The sequence below is a fragment of the Marmota monax genome, unplaced genomic scaffold, assembly GCF_021218885.2.
Source record: "Marmota monax isolate L192 unplaced genomic scaffold, Marmota_monax_Labrador192_F-V1.1 WCK01_AAM20220418_F8-fsc00776, whole genome shotgun sequence".
In the NCBI taxonomy this organism is placed as follows: domain Eukaryota; kingdom Metazoa; phylum Chordata; class Mammalia; order Rodentia; family Sciuridae; genus Marmota; species Marmota monax.
Genome location: NW_026692771.1, coordinates 30,361 through 50,879, shown reverse-complemented (window position 1 = coordinate 50,879; position 20,519 = coordinate 30,361). Strand labels below are relative to the sequence as shown.

The window sequence follows — 20,519 nt, the reverse complement described above, 5'->3', positions numbered from 1 at the left end:
TTATTTTACTGTGACCAATAGTTTCTTTATGACACTTGTTTCAACATCCAAACTGCTGTTTTAAAACCCTGGCTTTCAACTCCTAGAGAGGCTGTGGTGTGCCCTGTTGTCTCTTCCAACAAGCACACTGTCTGCAAGGCACAGCACGCCCTCTGATGAGCTGTGTACTGGGAACGCAGTTCAGGAGCAGTTCAAGAATCGTGAACATATTTCATGAATATTAGTTCCAAGGCTAAGAGCTGCCAGCCTAATGTATAGGAGCAGAATCTCTGATGGACCAAGGGCTTATAGATTTGGTTCATTCTTTCATGTCACACATCTCTAGTTTGAATATGGCAGTTTTTTCCTGGTCGATGGCCAAGGTTGCAAGTGGCTTTGGACCTGTACCCTACTGCTGCGAGCTCTTCCCACCCACCGTGGAAGAGCTAACTGCAGTTGCCTATAACCACCAAAGACAGGGTCTATTTGGGGCAATGTAGTTTTTTCCTAATGTGTTGTTTCTTGGGAGGACATGCCTGTTAAAATCAGCTTCTTCACTGTAATTTCTGAGAAAAGTTCACTCAGAACTCCCTGAATTGAGAGGAGAAGCCTGGAGGGAAGTTTGAGAAAACCTTCCTTGGAGAGGATTGGAAGAGCATGTACATCTCACTGGAGGAACCAAGAAACTAATTTCCTTATGTTAAGTGCACTTTATGTATTTCCAATAAGAGGACTTTCCAGAAAGTGAAATTTTAAAAGGTGAAATATAAATAAATTTCATAATTATATAAAAAAGTCTGTTCCTCATAAATTACCCCATCTGTGTGGCACAGTGGCACATGCCTATCATCCCAGCTACTCAAGAGGCTGAGGCAAGTTCAAGGCTATCTGGGGCAATTTAGTAAAATCCTGCCTCAAAATTAAAACTAACAGGGGCTGGGGTTGGGTGGGGCTGGGGCTCAGTGGCAGAGTGCTGGCCTAGCATGTGTGAGGCACTGGGTTCAATTTTCAGCACTGCATATAAATGAATAAAACAAAGGTCCATCAACAACTAAAAAAAGGGGGGGGGGTGTACTGGGATGTACTGGTAGAGTGCACCTGGGTTTAACCTCCAATATTAAGAATAAATAAATAACCCCGTCTGTTGTATTTTGTTATAGAGCAAAAATAGTCCAAAATAGGCACAGATACCATGAAAACAGGGGTCAAGGGGAGCCATTTTGGAAACTGCTTAGCACATGAACTAAATCTTTGGCTTAGCTTTTACCAGCCAACTGATTAAAAGTTCTAGGGGGTTGGGGTTGTGGCTCAGTGGTAGAATGCCACCTAGCACGTGTGAAGTGCTGGGTATGGTCCTCAGCACCACATTGAAAAAAAAATTAAAAAAATAAAGGTATTGAAAAAAAAATAAAAACCAACTCTTATCTAAACCATACAGGATAAGATAAGAGATAAGATCCTGTATGGTTTATATAAGAGTTGTTTCCCAAAAGCTTATGTGTGAAACAATGCAAGAAAACTTAAGAGGTGCTGGGCATGGTGGCACACACCTGTAATCCCAGCAGCTCAGAAGGCCAAGGCAGGAGGATCACATAGTCAAAGCCAGTGTCACCTACTTAGCAAGACGCAGTCTCAAAAAATGAAAAGGGCTGGGGATGTGGCATAGTGGTTAAGCACCCCTGGGCTCAATATCTGATACCAAAAGGAAAAAAAAGAAAAAGAAAAAGAAAGAAAGAAAGAAAGAGTCCATGAGAAGACTTCGGACTTGGACAAGAAGGAGTCTTTAAATTAGAACTCTTTGAACTTGCCCTTGCCCATGTCTATTTCTATGCATCATTGTTAATGATTGAGGGATAAATTTTTCACATATAAAGCATTAGGTACATTTTTGTTTGGTCTAGAAAGAAATGCAATACAATTAGGACTTAAAGATAACGTGGAAACACTTAAGAATGTTTATGTGCATAAGCGATGAGAGCTTTCATAAAGGACACATGTTGACAAAAGAGAAACCTTCAGTTTTCATTTCAGTTGATTTAAAAGTGATCCAGGTGGTGTCGCTAATGTTACATTTTCCACAGGCTTAACTTGTTCCAAAGACGAATGCATTGTTTCAGGAACAGTTTGTGCTGGACAAGTGGCATTGCTGGCCTGTTGCAGAAGCAGGAGCCTGAGCCCTTCCGCCCAGGGCATCTGGGTTTCAGGCGCCGTGGAGAGCACAGTGCATCCAGCCCTTCCCCTTCACTCAGTGGGGAAGAAACAGAGCAGCCACAGGAGGTGCCAGTGCCCCTGACTAGCAGGTCTCTCCAGGCAGCCACTGGGTGACTGGCTTGCACACACCCCTCTTATGCTAGAGTGGGAGGGCCTTGTCCCCTGCACACCAGGACCAGATTGAGCAGAGGGGCTGGTCATATGCCAGTTCTGCAAGTGGCTGAACAGAACAAGGAAAATCCCTCCCGTCTGTCCTAGCACAAAGGCGACAGACAGGTGCCCACACAAGGGACCAAACTCAGAGGGAAACCCGGGTGACAGCACATACTCTTTTTGTGCCACCTTTCATGCTACATTGTGACCCAAGTTCTCTGATCCTCTTCTGATCCTGAGGCCAACAAGTAAATTTTTTTTAAACTTTTTTGTTGAATAAACTCAGATAAATTAAACTTGTCTAAGGGTTTTTCTTTTAACCAGTAATTATGGGATAGAAACTAAAAGTTTATTAAATGTCATGTAATTACAAATCTATGATATTTATTTTTAGGACTGATCCACATCTTAAAGAAATCTATATGATTTAAAATAAAATGGATCTCTTATTTTGTGAAGCATATTATACTTTTTGAGATTTTGCCTTTAAAACAGATAACAAAAAATTGAATAAAAATGAAAATAAACATGTAATGTTTGGCATACAGACATATATAAAAAGCTTAAGGAGGGCTGGAGTTGTGGCTCAGCGGTAGAGTGCTCGTCCAGCATGTGCGAGGCCCTGGGTTTGATCCTCAACACCACATAAAAATAAAATAAAGGTATTGTGTCCATCCACAACTAAAATAAAATATTTTTTAAAAAAGGCTTCAGGAAATAACACATTTGTGCGATGATCTAACCCAAATTATTCCTAAGATAGAAATCATACTATTTGTTCTTACAAACTTTGAGGGAAAAAGTGGCATTAAATCATAAAGCGCTTGAAAAAAAAGTGTTGACAAGGGTTTTGTGGTTTCAAGTCCCTCTTCCTTATTTGGGCCCAGAGAGTGCAGCATTTCTGCCTGGGAGGTGGCCCTGGTAGAAGAGAAGCAGAGAGTTCTGTGCGTGGAGGTTGCAGAGAGCAGCAGGTGCAGGTGCAGGTGCAGGAGGAGTCGGGCCTCCTGGAGGTCCAGAGGGAGCTCAGCACTGTGCTAGGAAGGAGGATCCCCTCAGGTCCTCAGGAGGGTCCCCTGGGATGCCAGCCTACAAAGGCCCAGTCCAGTGACTGCACCCTCATCTTGGTCCCAGCCCAGCGGGAGACCGGTCCCCCAATCCACAAAGGAATCAGGTCAGCAAACGCAATCCAGTCCCCTCACCCTAGAAAGGGGGTCAAGAGTGTCAGGGTCGATCCCCTTACATTAAGTAACTGATTAACGTATTATTGGATAAGGGCAGATGTGCTGCTGGGCACCCTGGGATGGCATCCCAGGAAGGGGCCTGTGTGGCAGCTCCCTGGGCCAGGCACTGGAGGGGGCTAGACGGTCCGTTTGGGTTTCGTGGGCCTGGACCCCCAGCTCCCTGGATGGCAGGTGCTTGGCCAGAGTAGACAACTAGGGTGCTTTAAGGCAGAGGTGCAGATTGGTCATTGGACACGGAGGGGTGGGCATGAGGGCTGGGTGGGGGAGCTCTCCCAGGGTGAGGTGCAGAGAGACTCGAGCCTCTGGAAGTACAGGCTGCTCCCAGAAGGCAGGTGGGCGCTGCACATAGAGTTGGGAGAGGTGGAGGCCAGCCAGGCCCTGAGGTGCTTTTGTGGCTCCTTGCCCTAACAGGCAGCCAAAAGCTTGGTGGGGCAGAAGCACTGGAGCAAGTCCTCATCCTCTCCTTGACTGGCTCCCACAGTCCCCGGAAGTCCCTGGGCTTGCCTGCCACAGGACAAGATCCCCTGCCTTCTCAAGGTAGGCAGAGTGTCATGGTGGTGGGGACTCAGACAACCCAGGGTCTGCAGGACAGTACCTACAGTTGCTGGCCCCATCCAGTGGCCGGTTCCTCCTGGGAACAGAATTGCCAGCCTCCACCCTGGGCAGGTGGAATACTCAGCTCCCAGATCCCCACATCCTCCTTTCTCCCACACCGGGAAGCCCAGCTTGGGCTCTCCACCCCGGGGGGTGGCCAGCACCCTACCCGCTGGGGCAGCGAGACCCCCGCAGCAGGACCCCGCAGCCGCTGGCCTGCTGAGCGAGTGCAGCCGAGCGTCCTCAGCTTCGGGTCTCACAGTTCAGCAGGGGTCAGAAGGCCGCACCGCCCTCCACCCCTGGTTCTTTTTGCCTCCTGTCCTGCACACGAGGAACTCCCGCTCAGACCGCGGGATTCAGCAAGGCCTCCTCCCTGGAGTGGCCCTGACACCACCCCTGTGGCCGCGGCCGCCTCTGGGCGGGGTCGCGAGCTTTGAGGGTCCCGCCCCCTCTCCTGGCCCTGGGGCCCCGCCCCTCGCAGGCCTCGCTCATAGAGGCCACGCCCCACGGTCCCCGCCCGTTACAGGCCCCGCCCCTCCGGACCGGCTGCGGCACACGCGCTGGGACAGTTGGTACCCAGGCCAACCGCCCCGGGCGGCGTCCACCTGGCGGGGAGCGCGGGCATCATGCACCTGCAGGCGTCTGGGCACAGATCGCCCCGACTAAGGAGCGGCCCCTTCCTGCCCGCGTCCAGGGGTCAGCCCGAGGACCCCGGCCCGCGGCCGTCCACTCTGGTGTCGCCTCATAGGATAGCAGGTAACGAAGGCCCGGAGGTGGGCCAGGTGTGGGGGACGGAGAGGGCGCTGGGCGGGGGGCGTCCGGCGGCCAGGTGGGTCCTGCTGCCCCCGCCCATCGCGCCACCGCAGCGGCCAAGGTCGCCGAGCCGAGCCGCGGGCCATCCCGCAGGGCGAGGCCGCCAGGTCCGCAACCGAGCATGGGTACCGACAGGTGAGCCATTTCCACTGCTGTTCCTTCCGCTGTGCGTCCCTCGGGCTCCAGTCTTTGATCAGCTTTGTCCCGAGAGACTGGACTTGGGAAGGGGGATTTGGGTTTCAGCTGAGGCCCTTTCGACAAGTTGACCCCTTCCAGAGCCACCCCATCCGCTAGGTGACCCCTGGTTTAAGGGGTGTGCCCTGGGAGTGTGCACCCAGTGCCAGGCAGGACTTGGGAGTTTGCTGGGAGGTGAGGGGAAGGACGTCCCACCGCACATCTGCAGTGGTGGTCAGGGTCTTGGAAGGACACCGGCTTCTGAAGGAGGACTCGTAGGGCAAGCTCAGGGGAGGGGCGCAGGGGCCCTCCTCTCACCCTCTGCTGCTGCCATGGCCAGGCAGAAAGGGTTGACCTGGCTGGTGGCGGTGGGGAGCCGGCTTCCTGCGGACAGCCAGCTCCAGGGCACAAGCAAGGGGGGCAAGTGCACCCCCAGCCATGCAACCCCCAGGGGATGCTAGTTTACCAGAGGACAGGCAGCCAGCCTGAGTGACTGACAGGTGAATGAGCTGGGGGCTGAGCCACTTCTGGCCTGGAGTCTACCTGGACCTCCAGGCTCACTCTCCTTACCTGTCCCCGAGGATCCACAAGGCAGGGCTGTTTCCACGATGGGGACAGGGTGGACAACCATAAACCCTCATTTGCCCACACGGACTGGATCCCTTTGTCATTTTTCCAACTTGGGAAGCTTTGTACACTAACGCAGTGGTTTCCCCTTAGCGGGTGGAAGCCAGCGAAGGGTCATTGCTTTCAGCAGGTAGGAGAGCACCGAGAACTGCCCAGAGCCAGGGGTGTTCCTGGGGAGACCTGGGAAGGGTCCTACTGCAGAGACCTGGCATGGCCCTTGGGGCAGATACTTCCCAGACCTGCAGTTCAAGGTCGCTGGCTTCCACCCGCTAAGGGCAAATGGACCAGTCCAGGGCCTGTGCATGCTGTGCACACCCAGCTCCTCCTCTGACTAGAGGGAAGTCTCTCCAAGTTCAGGGGGAGCTAAGATGAAGCACATGAAATCCTAGCCTAGGAGTAAGGTGTGTGCAGTTCTGGGAAGAAGATCCTGGGTTCAACGCCTGCCTCAGCAATTTAGAGACACTGTCTGGAAAACATAAAAGGGGCTGGGCATGTAGCTCAGTGCTAATGCACCCCTGGGATTAGTTCATTTTCCTCTGCTCTGCCATAGATACTGGGATCTTTCTCGACTCTGAGTGTGAGGCCCTTGGGGGCTCCTGGAGATGATCCATGAGGGTGTGCCTCCCCTGAGTGAGCAGCCTGGAGACTTTTGCTCTTGGACTCATCACCTTGGAGACTACACCAATTTGAAAATTAGAGTTTGAGATTTCCTACCCTTGGAGGAGCCCCCTGAGGTTTCTACTTCGGGATTGCTGCCCTAATGAGTCGTCATTCTCGAAGTCTCTACATGTGTCTACAACTTCCCAGGGCCTAACGCATGCCAAGCACAGTCTACCACTGAACTACAGCCCCAGCCCTTGGCTCTACCATTTTGAGACCAGCAGTTTGCCCTGTGACCTCGAGTCTCTAATGGATGTGAGGAAAGTGGCTAATTTTCAGTGAGTTCATTTTTGTATTACGCTTGTTACGGTGGAACAACAACTTCTATCTCCCTATAGACACAACCAAGTTAGAAGTCATCCTGTGTTCTTTTTATTCCTCTATTTCACTGTCAAAGTTTTGCTCTTTGATAGTTTGTAATTGCTTGTTGTTTCTTCATTTCATTTCTCATCCCTCATATTTCCTTGGATATTTATTAACATCTTTATTTGCAATGCTTTGAACCTTTAATTCACCTGAGCTGTTTCTCTCTTCTCCTGGATCCAGTGTTGAACCACGAATCCATTCACCTTCACACCCATTTCCTCTACTAAATGTTAAGGCCCGCTGCTTGGTCACATCTCATGCTTTCTTCACGTCTGTGCCTCCCAGTACTGATGACTGCATGTTCGCTGTGCTTACCCTGTGCTCGCCTAGTTATTCAGAGTGTGTTTAATCATACTCCAAATAATTCAGCCATCACTTTATGGCTTTGTCTTAATTTAACTCGGTTTATTGTTAATTTAGTTTATGTGCTGAGAACCTGCGGCCTATTTGGTAGAGCATTTTGAGGGCTAGCTGAGATTTTTTTGTGGCCAGAACAATAAGGTCATGTTTGAGGGAAGTCCTGCAGGTGTCCTGAATTGGGCCAACAGGCTTTGCTGTAGGAACTGTCTGTGGCATGATGTGGTGAAGCTATACAAGCGCTGCGTGTCTGAACACAGAACAAAATCTCTGAGGCTTAATTCATCAGGCTTATTATTTCCCCTCAAGAGCTGCACTTGGGAGTGGCTGACCCTCTAAGAGGGCTGACTGCCCCTTGTGACCCAGGCTGCAGGTGCTTCCGTCTCAGAACTGCTTCTTTGTGACCATGAAGCCAGAGCAAGAGAGGAAACATGGGCTGGTAGGTTGCCCTGTAAGTGCGGCATGGATTCTGCTCATGTCCTCTTTGTCAACATCAGTTACGCAAGGGGACTGGGAAGCCGGGGAAATCCCGATGATACACGCTGTTAGGCTGTACAGTGACTGGGAAGATGCCTCCTGACTCGGTGGAAGAGCAAGGTGCAGAGCAGGATGTAGCCTGCTGTGAGGTGTGGAGGCAGCGCAGGACTGAGACCATACGGGTAGTGACTTAGTGAATGAAGAGGAAAGGAAAAGGAGATCAGAGTAGGGACTGAGAGTGTGTATTAACAACAGATTTTACTATTAAACAGACATTTTAAATGTTCATAGTAGAATCAGAGAAATGAAATGAAAATAACAAACTGAAAAACTGGACTAATGACCTTGTATATTAAAACTACAATATTGGTGGCCGGGGTGTGGCTCAGCAGTAAAGCGCTTGCCTCCCACGTGTGAGGCAGTGGGTCAATCCTCAACACCACATAAAAAAGTAAATAAACAAAATAAAGATACTATGTCTATGTACAAATAAAAATTATTTTTTTAAAACCCTACAATATAAAAGGACAATTGTTCCAAGTATCTTACAACAATATGACATTAAAAATAATTTCGGATTCTTAGGATCCATCTCTAAATTCTCACTAGAATTTTTGAGGCGGCCCAGTTTGCTCTGATTGCAGGAGCTGGAAGATCTATAAGGAGAACAAGGGGCACCTGAAAGACAGGAAATGGACTTGAAACAAATTTATACCTGAATTAGAGGAATTGTGATGAGCCATATGAACAAGTTTTTGTTCTTCCTAATGTTGAATAGTATGTGTCTTTGCTCTGAAATGATTGTGGAAAATAGAGTTCAGTGGTTTCTCTTAAAGTGGTGTTGATGCTGGGAACAGCAGAGGACATTCATTAAATAAAAGTATCAGTGCATGGATCTTGACCAGCCCAGGGCTCCTAAGAGAGAAAAGCTTACTACATTGTCCCTTGCTTAAAAGAAGAGGCAATAATCAACCCATTAGATAAGTAGACATACAAGTATATGAATAACCAAGGGAACAGACCACCCCAAACAGCCCACTTTACAATGACTCCATGACACCACCGAGGAGGAAATGTCAGAGAAAGAGTTTAGCAGATTCATCGTTAAATCTTCAAGGAGTCAAAAGAAGGTAGGAAATTAACTTAAGATGGAAAATACAGGAAGGGAAAGATTTCAATAAGGACTGATTCTGAAAAAAGAACCAAACAGAAATTCTGGAAATGAAAGAATCAATAAATAAAACTAAGAGTTCAATGTAAAGCAACACCAATAGATGAGAACACTTTGAAGACAGATTTTCGGTACTTAACAACAAAGTATATAATCTTGAAATAATGTCAACAATAAAAAAAGATGTAAAGAGACTATGGCCAGAATATTCAAGAAATATGGGAAAACATTGAAACTAAATTTAACAATCATTGGGGTAAAGGGCTACAAAATACAAACTAAAAGGATGAACATCTCTTCAATGAAATAATATTAGAAAACTTTCCAAACCTTAGGGATAAGATGGAAATAAAAATATAGGAAGCATATAGAACCCCACATAGGCGTGATGAAAAAATGTCCGCTCCAAGAGACACATAATGAGATTGTCTAACCCAGAGAGTAAGGGCAGAATCTTAAAACCTGCAAGGGGAAGATGGCTGGCTACATTTAGAGGTGAAGCAGCTGGATTTCAACTGCTATTGCAGTGCAGATACTAAAAGTCAGGAGGGCTAAAACTCTCCAATCAAAAGACATAGCTTTGAAGATTGTATTATAAAACAAGACCCAACCATCTGTTATTAACAAGATAGTCACAAAGACATCCACAGACCGAAGGGGAAAGGATGGGAAAAGACATATTATGCAAATATAAAGCAAAAGCAAGGGAACTACTCTCATATCTAAGTGGACGTCAAGCCTAATTTAATCAGAAGAGAAAAAGAAGGTCACTTCATTCTTGTTAAGGGAATCATTCAACAATGACATATGATTATAAATATTTATGGTCCAAATTTATGCATCTACATAGATAAAACAAACTGTTCTCAATATAAACAATCAAACAGACCACAACATAGTAATACTGGGTGCTTTCAACACACCTCTGTCACCATTAGGTAGATCATTCAAACATAAACTAAGACTCTTCAGACCTAAAAAATACGATTAATCAAATGAACCTTACAGACATGTATAGATTATTTTATCCAATGACAGCTAAATTCACTATCTTCTTAGTGGCACATGAAACATTCTCTAAAATATATCATATATTGAGGCACAAAACAAATCTTAGCAAATATAATCACAAAAACATTCCACTCTTATTTAACACAGTCATTGAAACTCTAGCCAGTGCCATGGGGCAAAAGAAGGAAATTAAAAACAGGCAAATAGGAAAAGAAGCCAAATTATCTCTTTGCTGATGACATGATCCTGTGTTGTGAAGACCCAAAAAGCTCCACCAGGAGACTTCTATACCTGATAAGTGCATTCACCAAAGTAGCAGCCTACTATATCCAAATACATGAATCAATTGCTTTCCTATACTCCAATAATAAATCTGTTGAAAAAGAATTGGGAAAACTATGCCCTTCACAATACCCTGCCCCCACCAATAAAACACTTAGGAATAAATCTAAGCAAGGAGATGGAAGACCTCTACAGGGAAAAGTATAGAACACTGAAGAAAGATTGCTTTAGAAGATGGAAAGACCACCCATGTTCTTGTATAGGTAGTTAATAATAGTGTAATAATAATTGTCAAAATGGCCATACTAGCAAAAGTGTTATACAGATTCAATGCAATCCCCCTCAAAATACCAACGACATTCTTCTCAGAACTAGAAAAAAAACAGTTCCAAAATTCTTTGGGAAGAATAAAGAGACCCAGAATCCTGAACAAGAAAGGCAGTGCTGGAGACATCGTGATACCAGACCTCGTGTAGTGTCAGAGAGTATGGTCATAAATAAAACAGCATGGCGCTGCTGCACAGACAGACCTGAAGACCAGTGGAATGGAATAGAAGACACAGAGACACACCCACATGATCACAGTCATCTGGTCCTTGACAGTGGTGTCCAAACATACCTTGGAGAAGAGAAAGCTTTTTAAACAAAAAGTGCTAGGGAAACTGGATATCCGTATGTAGAAGAATGAAACTTCATCTACGTCTCTCACCCTGCACAGAAGTCAAAACATAACGTGGATCAAAGACCCAGGAATCAGACCAGAAACGTTACAAATGCTAGATGAGAATATAGGTTCAACACTCCAACTTTGACACAGGGATTGACTTCCTTAACAAGACTCCCAAAGTATAATAAATAAAACCAACAATAAGTGGAATGAATCAATTTAAAAACTCTGCACAGCAAAGGAAAAATTGAGAACTTCAAGATAGAACCTACTGAGTGGAAGATCATTGTCACCTGCTCCTCAGATAGGGCATTAATATCCAAAATATATAAAGAATGGAAAAAATAAGACACACACATGCACACACACACAAATACAGAAACAAGAATAAACAAAAGAACCTAATTAATAAATTGGCAAAAGAACTAAAAAGATAACTTCTCAAAAGAGGAGATTCAAATGGCAAATTAATATATAAAAACTATACAACATCTCTAGCAACCTGAAGTCTGCAGACTGAAACTGCACTGAGATTCCATCACACTCCAAACACAATGCCAATCATCAAGAACAGAAATAATAATGAGTGCTGGCTAATATTTGGTGAAAAGTTACATTTATACATTGTTGGTAAAACTGCAGGTTACAACAAGAACTCTGGAAAGCAGTATGGAGGTTCCTCAAAAGATTAGGAATGGAATCACCATATAACCCAGGTATGACACACCTTGGTACTTATCTAAAATCAGTAAAATCGGCATACTACGGTGATATTGCCACCTCATATTTGTAGCAGCACAATTCACAATAGCCAAGGTCAACCTAGGTGTCTATCAAGATATGAATGGTTAAAGAAAATTTATGCATGTGCACATGTACATGCGTGTGCATGCACACACACACACACACACACACACACTGGAGTATTACTTAGCCATGAATAAGAATGACATTATTGCATTTTCTGGTTAAAAGATGAAAGTAAAGAGCATCATGCTAAGTTAAGATAGCAATGCTTGGTCTGTTTTTGACTCCATATAAGATTCACAGCACAGAACTGAGAAGTCACACTGGAAAGCCTTTGCCAGGTAGAGAGGACTGTGATGCTTGTTGGAACTGCAGGTCCCCAGGGAAGCCCTTCCATAAGTGTGGGCTGACGGAGGTGTGGCTTTGAATGTGTGAAGGAGGCATTTCCGCTCCGCTCATGGCCAGAGTCTGGGGCCCTGGTTCCATTTTCCAAAGGAACCAACCAACATCTTGGGGTGGGAAGCTGGAAGCTGGGTTTAGGGTGAGAGTTGTGGTGGTGTAGGGTGAGGGGGCTGTCCCTAGAGAAAGGGACCCTGGTTGCACAGACCCGGCCCATTTCCTATGAACATCCTCCTCCATCCACTGAGGCAACACAGACTTTCTCATTATTTCTGCCTTTCCCCCCAAACCCAAATGAGAAGATTCACTTTGTTGATTTGCAAGAAGATATTGTTATGGTTTGGATGCGAGGTGTCCCCCAAAAGCTCATGTGTGAGACAATGCAGGAAGGTTTAGAGGTGAAATGACTGGGTTGTGAGAGCCTTGACCCACTGAATGGATCCCCTGATGGGATGAAGTGAGTGGTAATGGAAGGTGGCTAGCGGTGGCTGGAGGAGGTGGGCGTTGGGGGTGCAGCTGAAGGAGGTGGGTGTTGCAGGCATGGCTGGAGGTGGTGGGCATTGGGGGCGTGGCTGGAGGTGGTGGGTGTTGCAGGTGTGGCTGGAGGTGGTGGGCATTGGGGGCGTGGCTGGAGGTGGTGGGTGTTGCAGGTGTGGCTGGAGGTGGTGGGCGTTGGGGGCGGGGTTGGAGGTGGTGGGCGTTGGGGGCGTGGCTGGAGGTTGTGGGCGTTGGGGGCGTGGCTGGAGGAGGTGGGCATTGGGGGCGTGGCCTTGGGACTTATATTTTGCATCTGGCTAATAGAGTGTATCTCTGCTTTCAGATCATCATGTGAACCGCTTCCCTCACCACACTCTTCCAACATGACGTTCTGCCTCACCTGAGGAATAGAGCTGGCTGTCTATGGACTGAGATCTCCAAACCGTGAGCCTCTAAATAAACTTCTCCTCCTCTGCAGCTGTTCTAGTTAGGTATTTACTCACAGCAGTGAAAAAGCTGACTAAGACAGATCTGAAAACTGCCCAATGTTTCAGGTGAAGCAGGGAATATTTGCCACGGTGTGTAAATAGAGCTGGACCAACAGGGTGGACTCTCAGGGTTCAGAGTCAGCGAGAGGGTGTGGGGCTTTCTCCTGGAGTCCTGTCCCCTGATGTCTGACAGACGGCTGCCCTAGCAGCCTTGGGAAGTGTGATAATTAGCTTTTCATCACTGCAACAAAATACCTGAGCAAAATGACTTAGAAGGAAGAAAGAGCCGAACATGGTGATGCACACCTGCCATCCTAGCAGCTTGGGAGGCTGAGGCAGGAGGATCACAACTTTGAGGCCAGTCTTAGCAATTTAGGGAGGCTCTAATTAACTTAATTTCATTTATCTCAAAAAATAAAAAGAGGGCTGTAGATGTGACTTAGTGGTAAATTGCCCCTGGGTCCAATCCCTAGTACTCACCTGCCCCCATAAGAAAATAAATAAATGGAAGAAAGTTTTATTTTGGCTCACTTTTTCAGAAGTGAAAGTGTGTGGTTGCTTGGCCCTGTTGTCCTGGGCCCCTGTCAAGGCAGAACATCAGGACAACAGGTTTGTGGTGGGGCATCTGCTTACCTCGTGGTGACCTAAAAGCAGGTAACCTTCAAGGCCACGTCTCCAACTACCTATTTCCCCCAACTAGGCCCCGTCCCCCTAAGATCCTTTAAATTCCTAAGAGTCCCACAAGTAATGTACCCTCATAATGCATTTTGAGGTCAGGGACATTATGGTCCAGTCACCTGCCCACGGCCTACCTCTTAACACGGCTGCATTGGGTTGCAAGCCTTCAAGCTTTTGGGGTGTTTGTGATGCAAACCATGACCTCCTGTCCCCAGCCCCCATCACCTGGTGTCCATCGCACAGTGTGAGCCTCATTTGGTCCATCTCATGGCTCCCATAGTCAACAGGCTCCACGTGGCTCTAACAGCAAGTCCAAGTTTCCCCTCTGACCCCAGGTGGGCTCTTTGATGTGAGCCACTGGGGAAATCAGAAAATAAATCGGACACTCTCAGATACAGTGCAGGAGACCAGGAAAACAGTGAGGAGGAACTGGGCCAAGAAAGGCCAGAACCCACCCTAGTGGGCGCCAGTTCCCTGCTGGGTTCTGGTTCTGGGTCATGTTTGGTCTCCGAGACACAGTGGCATGATATGAGCCCCACAGGACCAAACCTTCAGCATCTGAGCTATCGGGGCCCTTTAAGGTCCAAACCACCATGGGGGCATGTGGACATTGCTTGGGATGTGGGTTCAGTGCAGGCTTGGGGTCAGAGGGTCCTCAATTCAGAGCCATTCTCCTCCTCCTCCTCCCCTCTATGCCACAGTGGACGTGAACCTGAACTCTGCCAGCCGCAGGTCCATGCTCATTCAATGGTCTTTACTGAGCACCTACTGTGTGTGTCTTTGTGCCAACCACCAAGCACCCAGAAGCCAGTGAGATACAGTGAACCTCCCATGCCAAAAAGGGAGTGGCGGTTTCAGCCTCAAGGCCAGGGACTGGCTCACTGGGACACATGGGCAGCGTGTGCCGCGTGGTGGCACTCAGTTAGCACCCACGTCCTGCTTTCCTGTCTCCGGCCACACCACAGTCTTGAGTCAACTGTGAGGTGCCGAGGAGGGTCCGAGGAAGCCCATGTTGGCCTCAGCAGGAAATGCTAGTCCTGGCTTGCAGAGTGCCCCTCTGGGCTCTCCTGCGTGCTTTCTTCTCTACCCTCGAGTTCAGACGAGGTTCTGGGGCTTTGTGATGTTCATGGCCGTCTTCTCCTTCTTCAGCTTCTTGATTTTCTGTGGTACATCCTGACGTTCCCTCAGGGCTACCTTCCAGTTCACGAGTGCTCTCTCCAGCTGTGTCGCGTCTGCTCTGTGACCAGGCATTCCAGGTCCCTGCCACTCTTGGGGGCTCTGTGTGTGTTTCTCCTGATTCTGGAGGACAAGTGGCGCTTTCCTTACACAGGAAGTAGAAAGACCTCCCAGGACTCAGAGCCGTCAAACTCAAGACGAGCAAAACACCGTCTGGGAAGTGTCCGGAGCAGTCCTCTGGAGAGCCCCGAGAAGACGGGCCAAAGTTATTTTGGGGGCAGGGAGCCTGCTGAGGACTCAGTGGGGAAGGGGCTGAATGGCCCGACACACTGGGTCAGCTATCTGGACGGCTGTCGGCTGCAACCCCACTTTAGTAGTCGCCTGGGAGGTGGGGAGCCCAGCACGTGTGAGTCTGGCCCAGGGCAGTGCTCTGGGGGTGAGGACCGTGCATCCAGGGAGGGAGGCAGGCACTCACAGGGGTCTCGACCTCCCTGAGCCTCAGTTTCCTTATCTGCAGAGTGGACACCAGAGCTGCCGGCGCCCAGTGTGACCTTGGTCAGACCCACACCTGGCTCTCCTTTGCTCCTGCTGCAGGACGGGGTCGCACACCCAGGCCTGCCTGTCCCTCCATCCCTCTGAGCTCACTCATCATGCCCACGACCTGGGGCCTTGCAACTCCTCTGCCTGGCCCTGTTCCCCCAGATCCGGCCAGGGCTGGGTGGTCTCCCTCAGGGGGCTCCTGCAGCCTGTCCTCCGGGTCCTGGTCCTCCTGTGCTTCCAGGGAGTGTCTCATGGGCTTTCCTGACAGGACGTCCTGACAAGGGAGAGCACCGGAGCCATCTCTGTGTGCTCCTAGAGGTCTCCTGGATGCTTGGCCTCATTCCTGCCATTTCCTCCTTTGCTATTTGTTGCTTTTCCCTTTCATTTGGGTTAGGCCACAGCTATTCCTTGGGGTTCCTTGGGGTTCCAATTAACATGACCAAGTGATGTGAGCCCAGAGCAGCGTCACGCCCATGGGGTCCTAGCATGCCCCCCTACAGCTCCAGGGCATCCCCTTCAGTCACCTGTGTCACAGAGCTGCAGAGCATGCATCCTGGGTTCAATAACCTGCGCTAAGCCCTGGAGGAGATTTTTTTCATACAGTATTCTCTTTAATCACAGGGAAGACAAAAGCAGCACAGTGTTGACAACTGTCATGAATTTGTGTTCACCAGAGCTCTTTCTGTCCTCCTCCAGCTGTGAGTTCCCATATAATGTCCTTTGGATGAATCAAAAGGATTCCCCTGATGCAGGGCACATCTAGTGACCAAGTCCTAGACCTGGGGCTTGAGGGCTTTTACTCCAACAGTCCTGTTGGAAGTTCAGCCACGGTGCAGCACTATGGAGAAGAGGGCCTTCAGGAGGGGGTTGGGCCATGAGGCTGTACATCAGAAATGGGACTTGTCTGTTTAGAAAACAGTTCCTACGCATCCTGCACAAGGCCTACATTGTGTTGACAACAAATGTAATTAAGGCTTTTATTATTGCTATGAATTTGCATGTGCAGAGACCTTAGTGTCTTTCCCCGTCTCTGAATGTCCAACGTCATTCAGTTCAGCATGAGAGACTCCTCTCATGAAGGCAGGTCCAGGGGTGTGGTCACTTCCTTTTTGTTTCCCTGTGCTGTGATTTGAAGAGGGTGTCCTTTCAAATGTGCCATTGAAACTTTCAATGCCAATGCATCAGTGTTGAGCGGAGGGCCTTCAGGAGGTGGTGAGAACAATGCTCTGCCTTCCTGGGTGAGATATGCACCTTACAGCGAGACCTTGTCTAGCAGGCAAGGAGGTCCGGGTTCCACCCTCGGCACCAAACATGCATGCACGGTCACAGGCACAAACACACACAAACACTTACACTGCTTAGCATGGAGATAACTATCTCTACTTCTTGTCGGTTGGGAGGCTGAGGCAGGGGGATTGCAAATTCAAGATTAGCATAGGCAAATTATCGAGACCCTTTTTCAGAAGAAAATAGAAAGATCTGGGAAAGTAGATCAGGAGTAGAGCTTTTGCAAACATGTATGACATTCTGTTTCCATAACTATTACCAGGGAAGAAAGAACAAAAGACAATGAAAAGGGTTTGAAGGAGTGACTTCAATCCTCTGCCCTTTCAGCATGGGGACCTGGAAACAAGGTACCATGCTAGTACCCCTAGGTAACTCAGAGGGGCTAAAGGGCACAGGCCTGCAGCAGAACTGTCAAAGGCAGAGTCCTGTGCCGCTGTTAGAGGATAAAGCATCACCACTGCAAGATTTAACTCCTTGAGAATTCGGTCAAACAACAGAGCAAGCAGCAGCCCCTAAGCCGCTCTGGGGGAGGGCAGCCTCTCCACCCCTGCTGCCCTCGTGGCCTGCGACATGGGGCGTCTTTGTGCCATCTGGGTGTCTCCGCAGGATGAACTCGGGCTCATGGCTCCTCCTGTCCATGATTCCCTATGAAAGTGGCGACCGGGCACCATCAGTGTCAGGTCACGCACAAGGTCCGCCTTTCTGCCCTGGGCAGCTCAGGGTCTTGTCCCGTTGGAACAGTTTGGGTCACATGTTGCTGTTGGGGGACCTCAGTAGGTCTCTGAAGTCAGCAGTCCCTTACACATTTATGCTAGGACATTACTACCTGCTCTTCCAAGGCTGCAAGGAGGAGGCCAGAGAATGCAGTATCTGATCACTGATGGAGCACAAGTTCATCATGAGATTTTTGAGAAATGGAAACGGAATAAGAAGTTATTGAAAAGCATCTCTCCCCCTAGAGTCATTGGAGAAAGAGCACGGGAGAGCAGGGAAGGGGTTGGTGTCCTAGGAGAGCCCCTAATGTCTGCTCCAGGTGGGGCGCAGGGGCCCACTGATGTCCATGTGTCTTCAGGTGGCCTCCTGCCTGAGGAATCTGGGAGGCAGTGGCCAGAGCACGTTGCACTTCTTCCTCCAACAGCTGGCCCTGTGCCATCCATCTTGGGACACAGAGAGGGAAGGAGCCAGGTGGACCTAACCCTTGCAGCACCCTGCAAATGAGGAAGTGCTAATTTGTCCTTTTAAAATGACACCAATCAAAGCACATGTGAAATCACAGGTGGCACTGCCCCCCTTGGCTCCACAGATGTCCTGGCTGTTGCCATCCACTGAGTGGAGTCACGTGTCCGTAAGTCGAGTGGTGGTGTGTGCCCTCCTCAAGTGGGAGCAAATCAGTTCTGGCATCCGGGACTTGTCCTGGGGGCCTGCACAGCAATACAGCCAGGGGACACAGGTGGTCATCCTCCTGGCCACTCCTATCCAGCCCCTGGTGGTCACGGGTAGAGCCAGGGGACTGGTACCAGCGAAGCTTGCTCAGTGGAACAGGAGCTTGGTTCCAATGTCAGGGGCTGGGAGAACAGGCTCTCCAGCCTTCACCACTGCCACTTGGCCAGCAGCTGGGCGGAGGGGCCACAGGCTGGGAATTGGCTGCTGGCAAGCAGGCTGCACAGGAAAATGGCAGACAGGTTGGGTCTCCCACTGGCCCTCTGCTGTGATGTCTGTGCTCCTTCTGTGGCTGCCCGTGTAGGACAAAAGGGGCCAGGAGCGAAGAGCAGGTTGCTGGCACCCCTCCTCGGGCCCAGAGTCCAGTTGGAGGGGTTGGAGGGCTATGGGTAAGGCCCGGCCTCCAGCTACCCAAGCTTCAGCTGGACCTTGCAGCCCACCCCCATGGGTTTTCTGGCAGTGCAGCAGGAGGTAGGTGGCCATGGCCTCATCGAATTGGCCCATTGCCACTGACACCCAGGTCTCCTGCAGCCCGTAGCCCAGGTCCAGCATGGCCAGCAGGATGGAGGTGTCCGCGCGCTTGGGGAGCAGCTCGGCGGGAGGACTCGGGCAGCGTTCCCCATCCTGGCTCAGCCACGGGTGCCCCAGGATCTGCTGGAGCGTGGGCCTGTGCGCGGGCTCCAGGGTCAGCATCCAGGACACCAGGCTTTGCGCCTCGTCGGACAGGTGGAACGGGAGGTGGTACCTGGCCTGCAGCACCTGCTCCTTGGCCTGCTCATAGCTGGCCCCGGTGAACGGGACGCTGCCCGTGAGCATGAGGATCAGGAGGACACCCAGGCTCCAGACGTCCACCGCGGGGCCGTCGTAGGGCTCTCGCCGGTGCAGCTCCGGGGCCCAGTAGGCCACGGTGCCGCAGAGCAGGCCCAGCTTCTCTCCGGCCCTGAACCTGCAGGCCAGGCCGAAGTCGCACAGCTTGGCGCGGCCCGCGGCATCCAGCAGCACGTTTTCCGCCTTCACGTCCCGGTGCGCGATGCCCTGCGCGTGGCAGTAGCCCACGGCGCTGGCCACCTGCCCGAACAGCACGCGGGCCTCGTCCTCCCACAGGCCCACAACCTCCGGGATGTGCTGGCCCAGCTGGCCCCCAGCCATGTGCTCCATCACCACGTAGGCAGTGCCGGGGGTCTCCACGATCTCCAGCAGCTGCACCACGTGCGGGTGCTCCAAGCCCTTCATGATGTCCAGCTCCGACAAGACCCAGGACAAGGTGGCCCCCGCCCCCTTCCGCAGGACTTTCACGGCCACCTTCGTCCCCGTCAGGATGTGTCGGGCCAGGAAGACCTTGGCAAAGCTGCCCTGCCCGACGACCCCCAGGGGCTCATAGCGGCCCGTGAGGGCTTCCTCCAAGGAGGAGCTGGCCGCGAGGTCCCGACACACCCTCCGCACCACACTACGCTCACTGCTCTCTATAGACATCATGAACCCCACGCCCATTAAGCCCGCTAGCTAAAAACAAACACAACAAAGCAAAGAACACAAGCAAAACTAACACAACAAAGCCCAACAGAAAGCCCCAAATCAAAGAACCAACCCGAATCTGCAAGCAAACCACGAAATCACCAACCACCAAACGCGCTAACTATGGGAGTCCCACAGGTCACTGCCTAGAGCTTCCTGTGCTTGTGGACAAGGTCCCAGCCTCGTCCTGGCCTTATATCCCCTCTGGCTCAAGGGCCTCAGATTTGCTCTTGGTGAGATCACAGCAAGGAGTGGTCCACTCATGCCCAGGTGATGCCCACAGTGGTGTCTCCCCGTCAGGCCTCCAGGACTTTTGCCACATTCCGAATTCAGAGAAGTAGGCTCTGCAGAACCTGGTTGCTCAGTGCCATATGGACACTTGCAATTTAAACCTATATGAGGCTCCAGCAGCTTTTGTTTTGCGAGTACAAAAATGTATCGCCTTTGCCTTGGAGAGACCCCATCCTTGTCCTCCAAGCTCTTCAACGCCTGTCCTTCCAACCTGGATTGATCTGTGTCACAAGCATGGTAGCACTTCACTCACATCACGACACTGGACCAAAATGCTCTGCTGCCCGGGAGTCCTGGCCACATCCCAATGTCTGTGGGGTGAGAGGTAGGGTCTCCCTCATCGTTGCCCCACAAGGTCCTATGACGTACCTCATAAGAACACAGCCTGGAGCCCAGAAGGCAGTGTATTTTCAAAGTGATGAAGGCTGAACCTGCCAGCCAAGTGCCCTATGGCCAGTGACTGTCCTTCCCAGAGCACTCGCGTGGCAGTGGCTGAGAGGCCCCACCACACCCTCCGCACCGCACTAGCTCACTGCTCTCTCTACACATCCTCTGCCCCCACGCCCACTAAGGCCGCTAGCTGAAAACAAACACAACAAAGCAAAGAACACAAGCAAAACTAACACAACGAAGCCCAACAGAAAGCCCCAAATCAAAGAACCAACCCAAATCTGCAACCAACCCACCAACCCACCAAC

At 50.1% G+C, this 20,519-nt stretch overlaps 2 protein-coding genes across 2 annotated transcripts; one reads left to right on the top strand and one right to left on the bottom strand.

Moving 5' to 3' along the window:
• Positions 1–353: 353 nt before the first annotated feature.
• Positions 354–13,408, top strand: LOC124094395 (uncharacterized). Its single transcript, XM_046447087.2, has 6 exons — positions 354–434; positions 3,231–3,514; positions 3,996–4,121; positions 4,705–4,934; positions 6,343–6,730; positions 12,750–13,408. Exons 1-5 carry the CDS (start codon positions 354–356, stop codon positions 6,396–6,398), a joined length of 777 nt encoding a protein of 258 aa, XP_046303043.1. The 3' UTR covers positions 6,399–6,730; positions 12,750–13,408.
• Positions 13,409–18,105: 4,697 nt separating this feature from the next.
• On the bottom strand, positions 18,106–19,506 carry LOC124094394 (sperm motility kinase-like). The gene has a single exon (XM_046447086.1). The coding sequence runs from the start codon at positions 19,504–19,506 to the stop codon at positions 18,106–18,108; it is 1,401 nt and encodes a 466-aa protein (XP_046303042.1).
• Between the last annotated feature and the right edge of the window lie 1,013 nt (positions 19,507–20,519).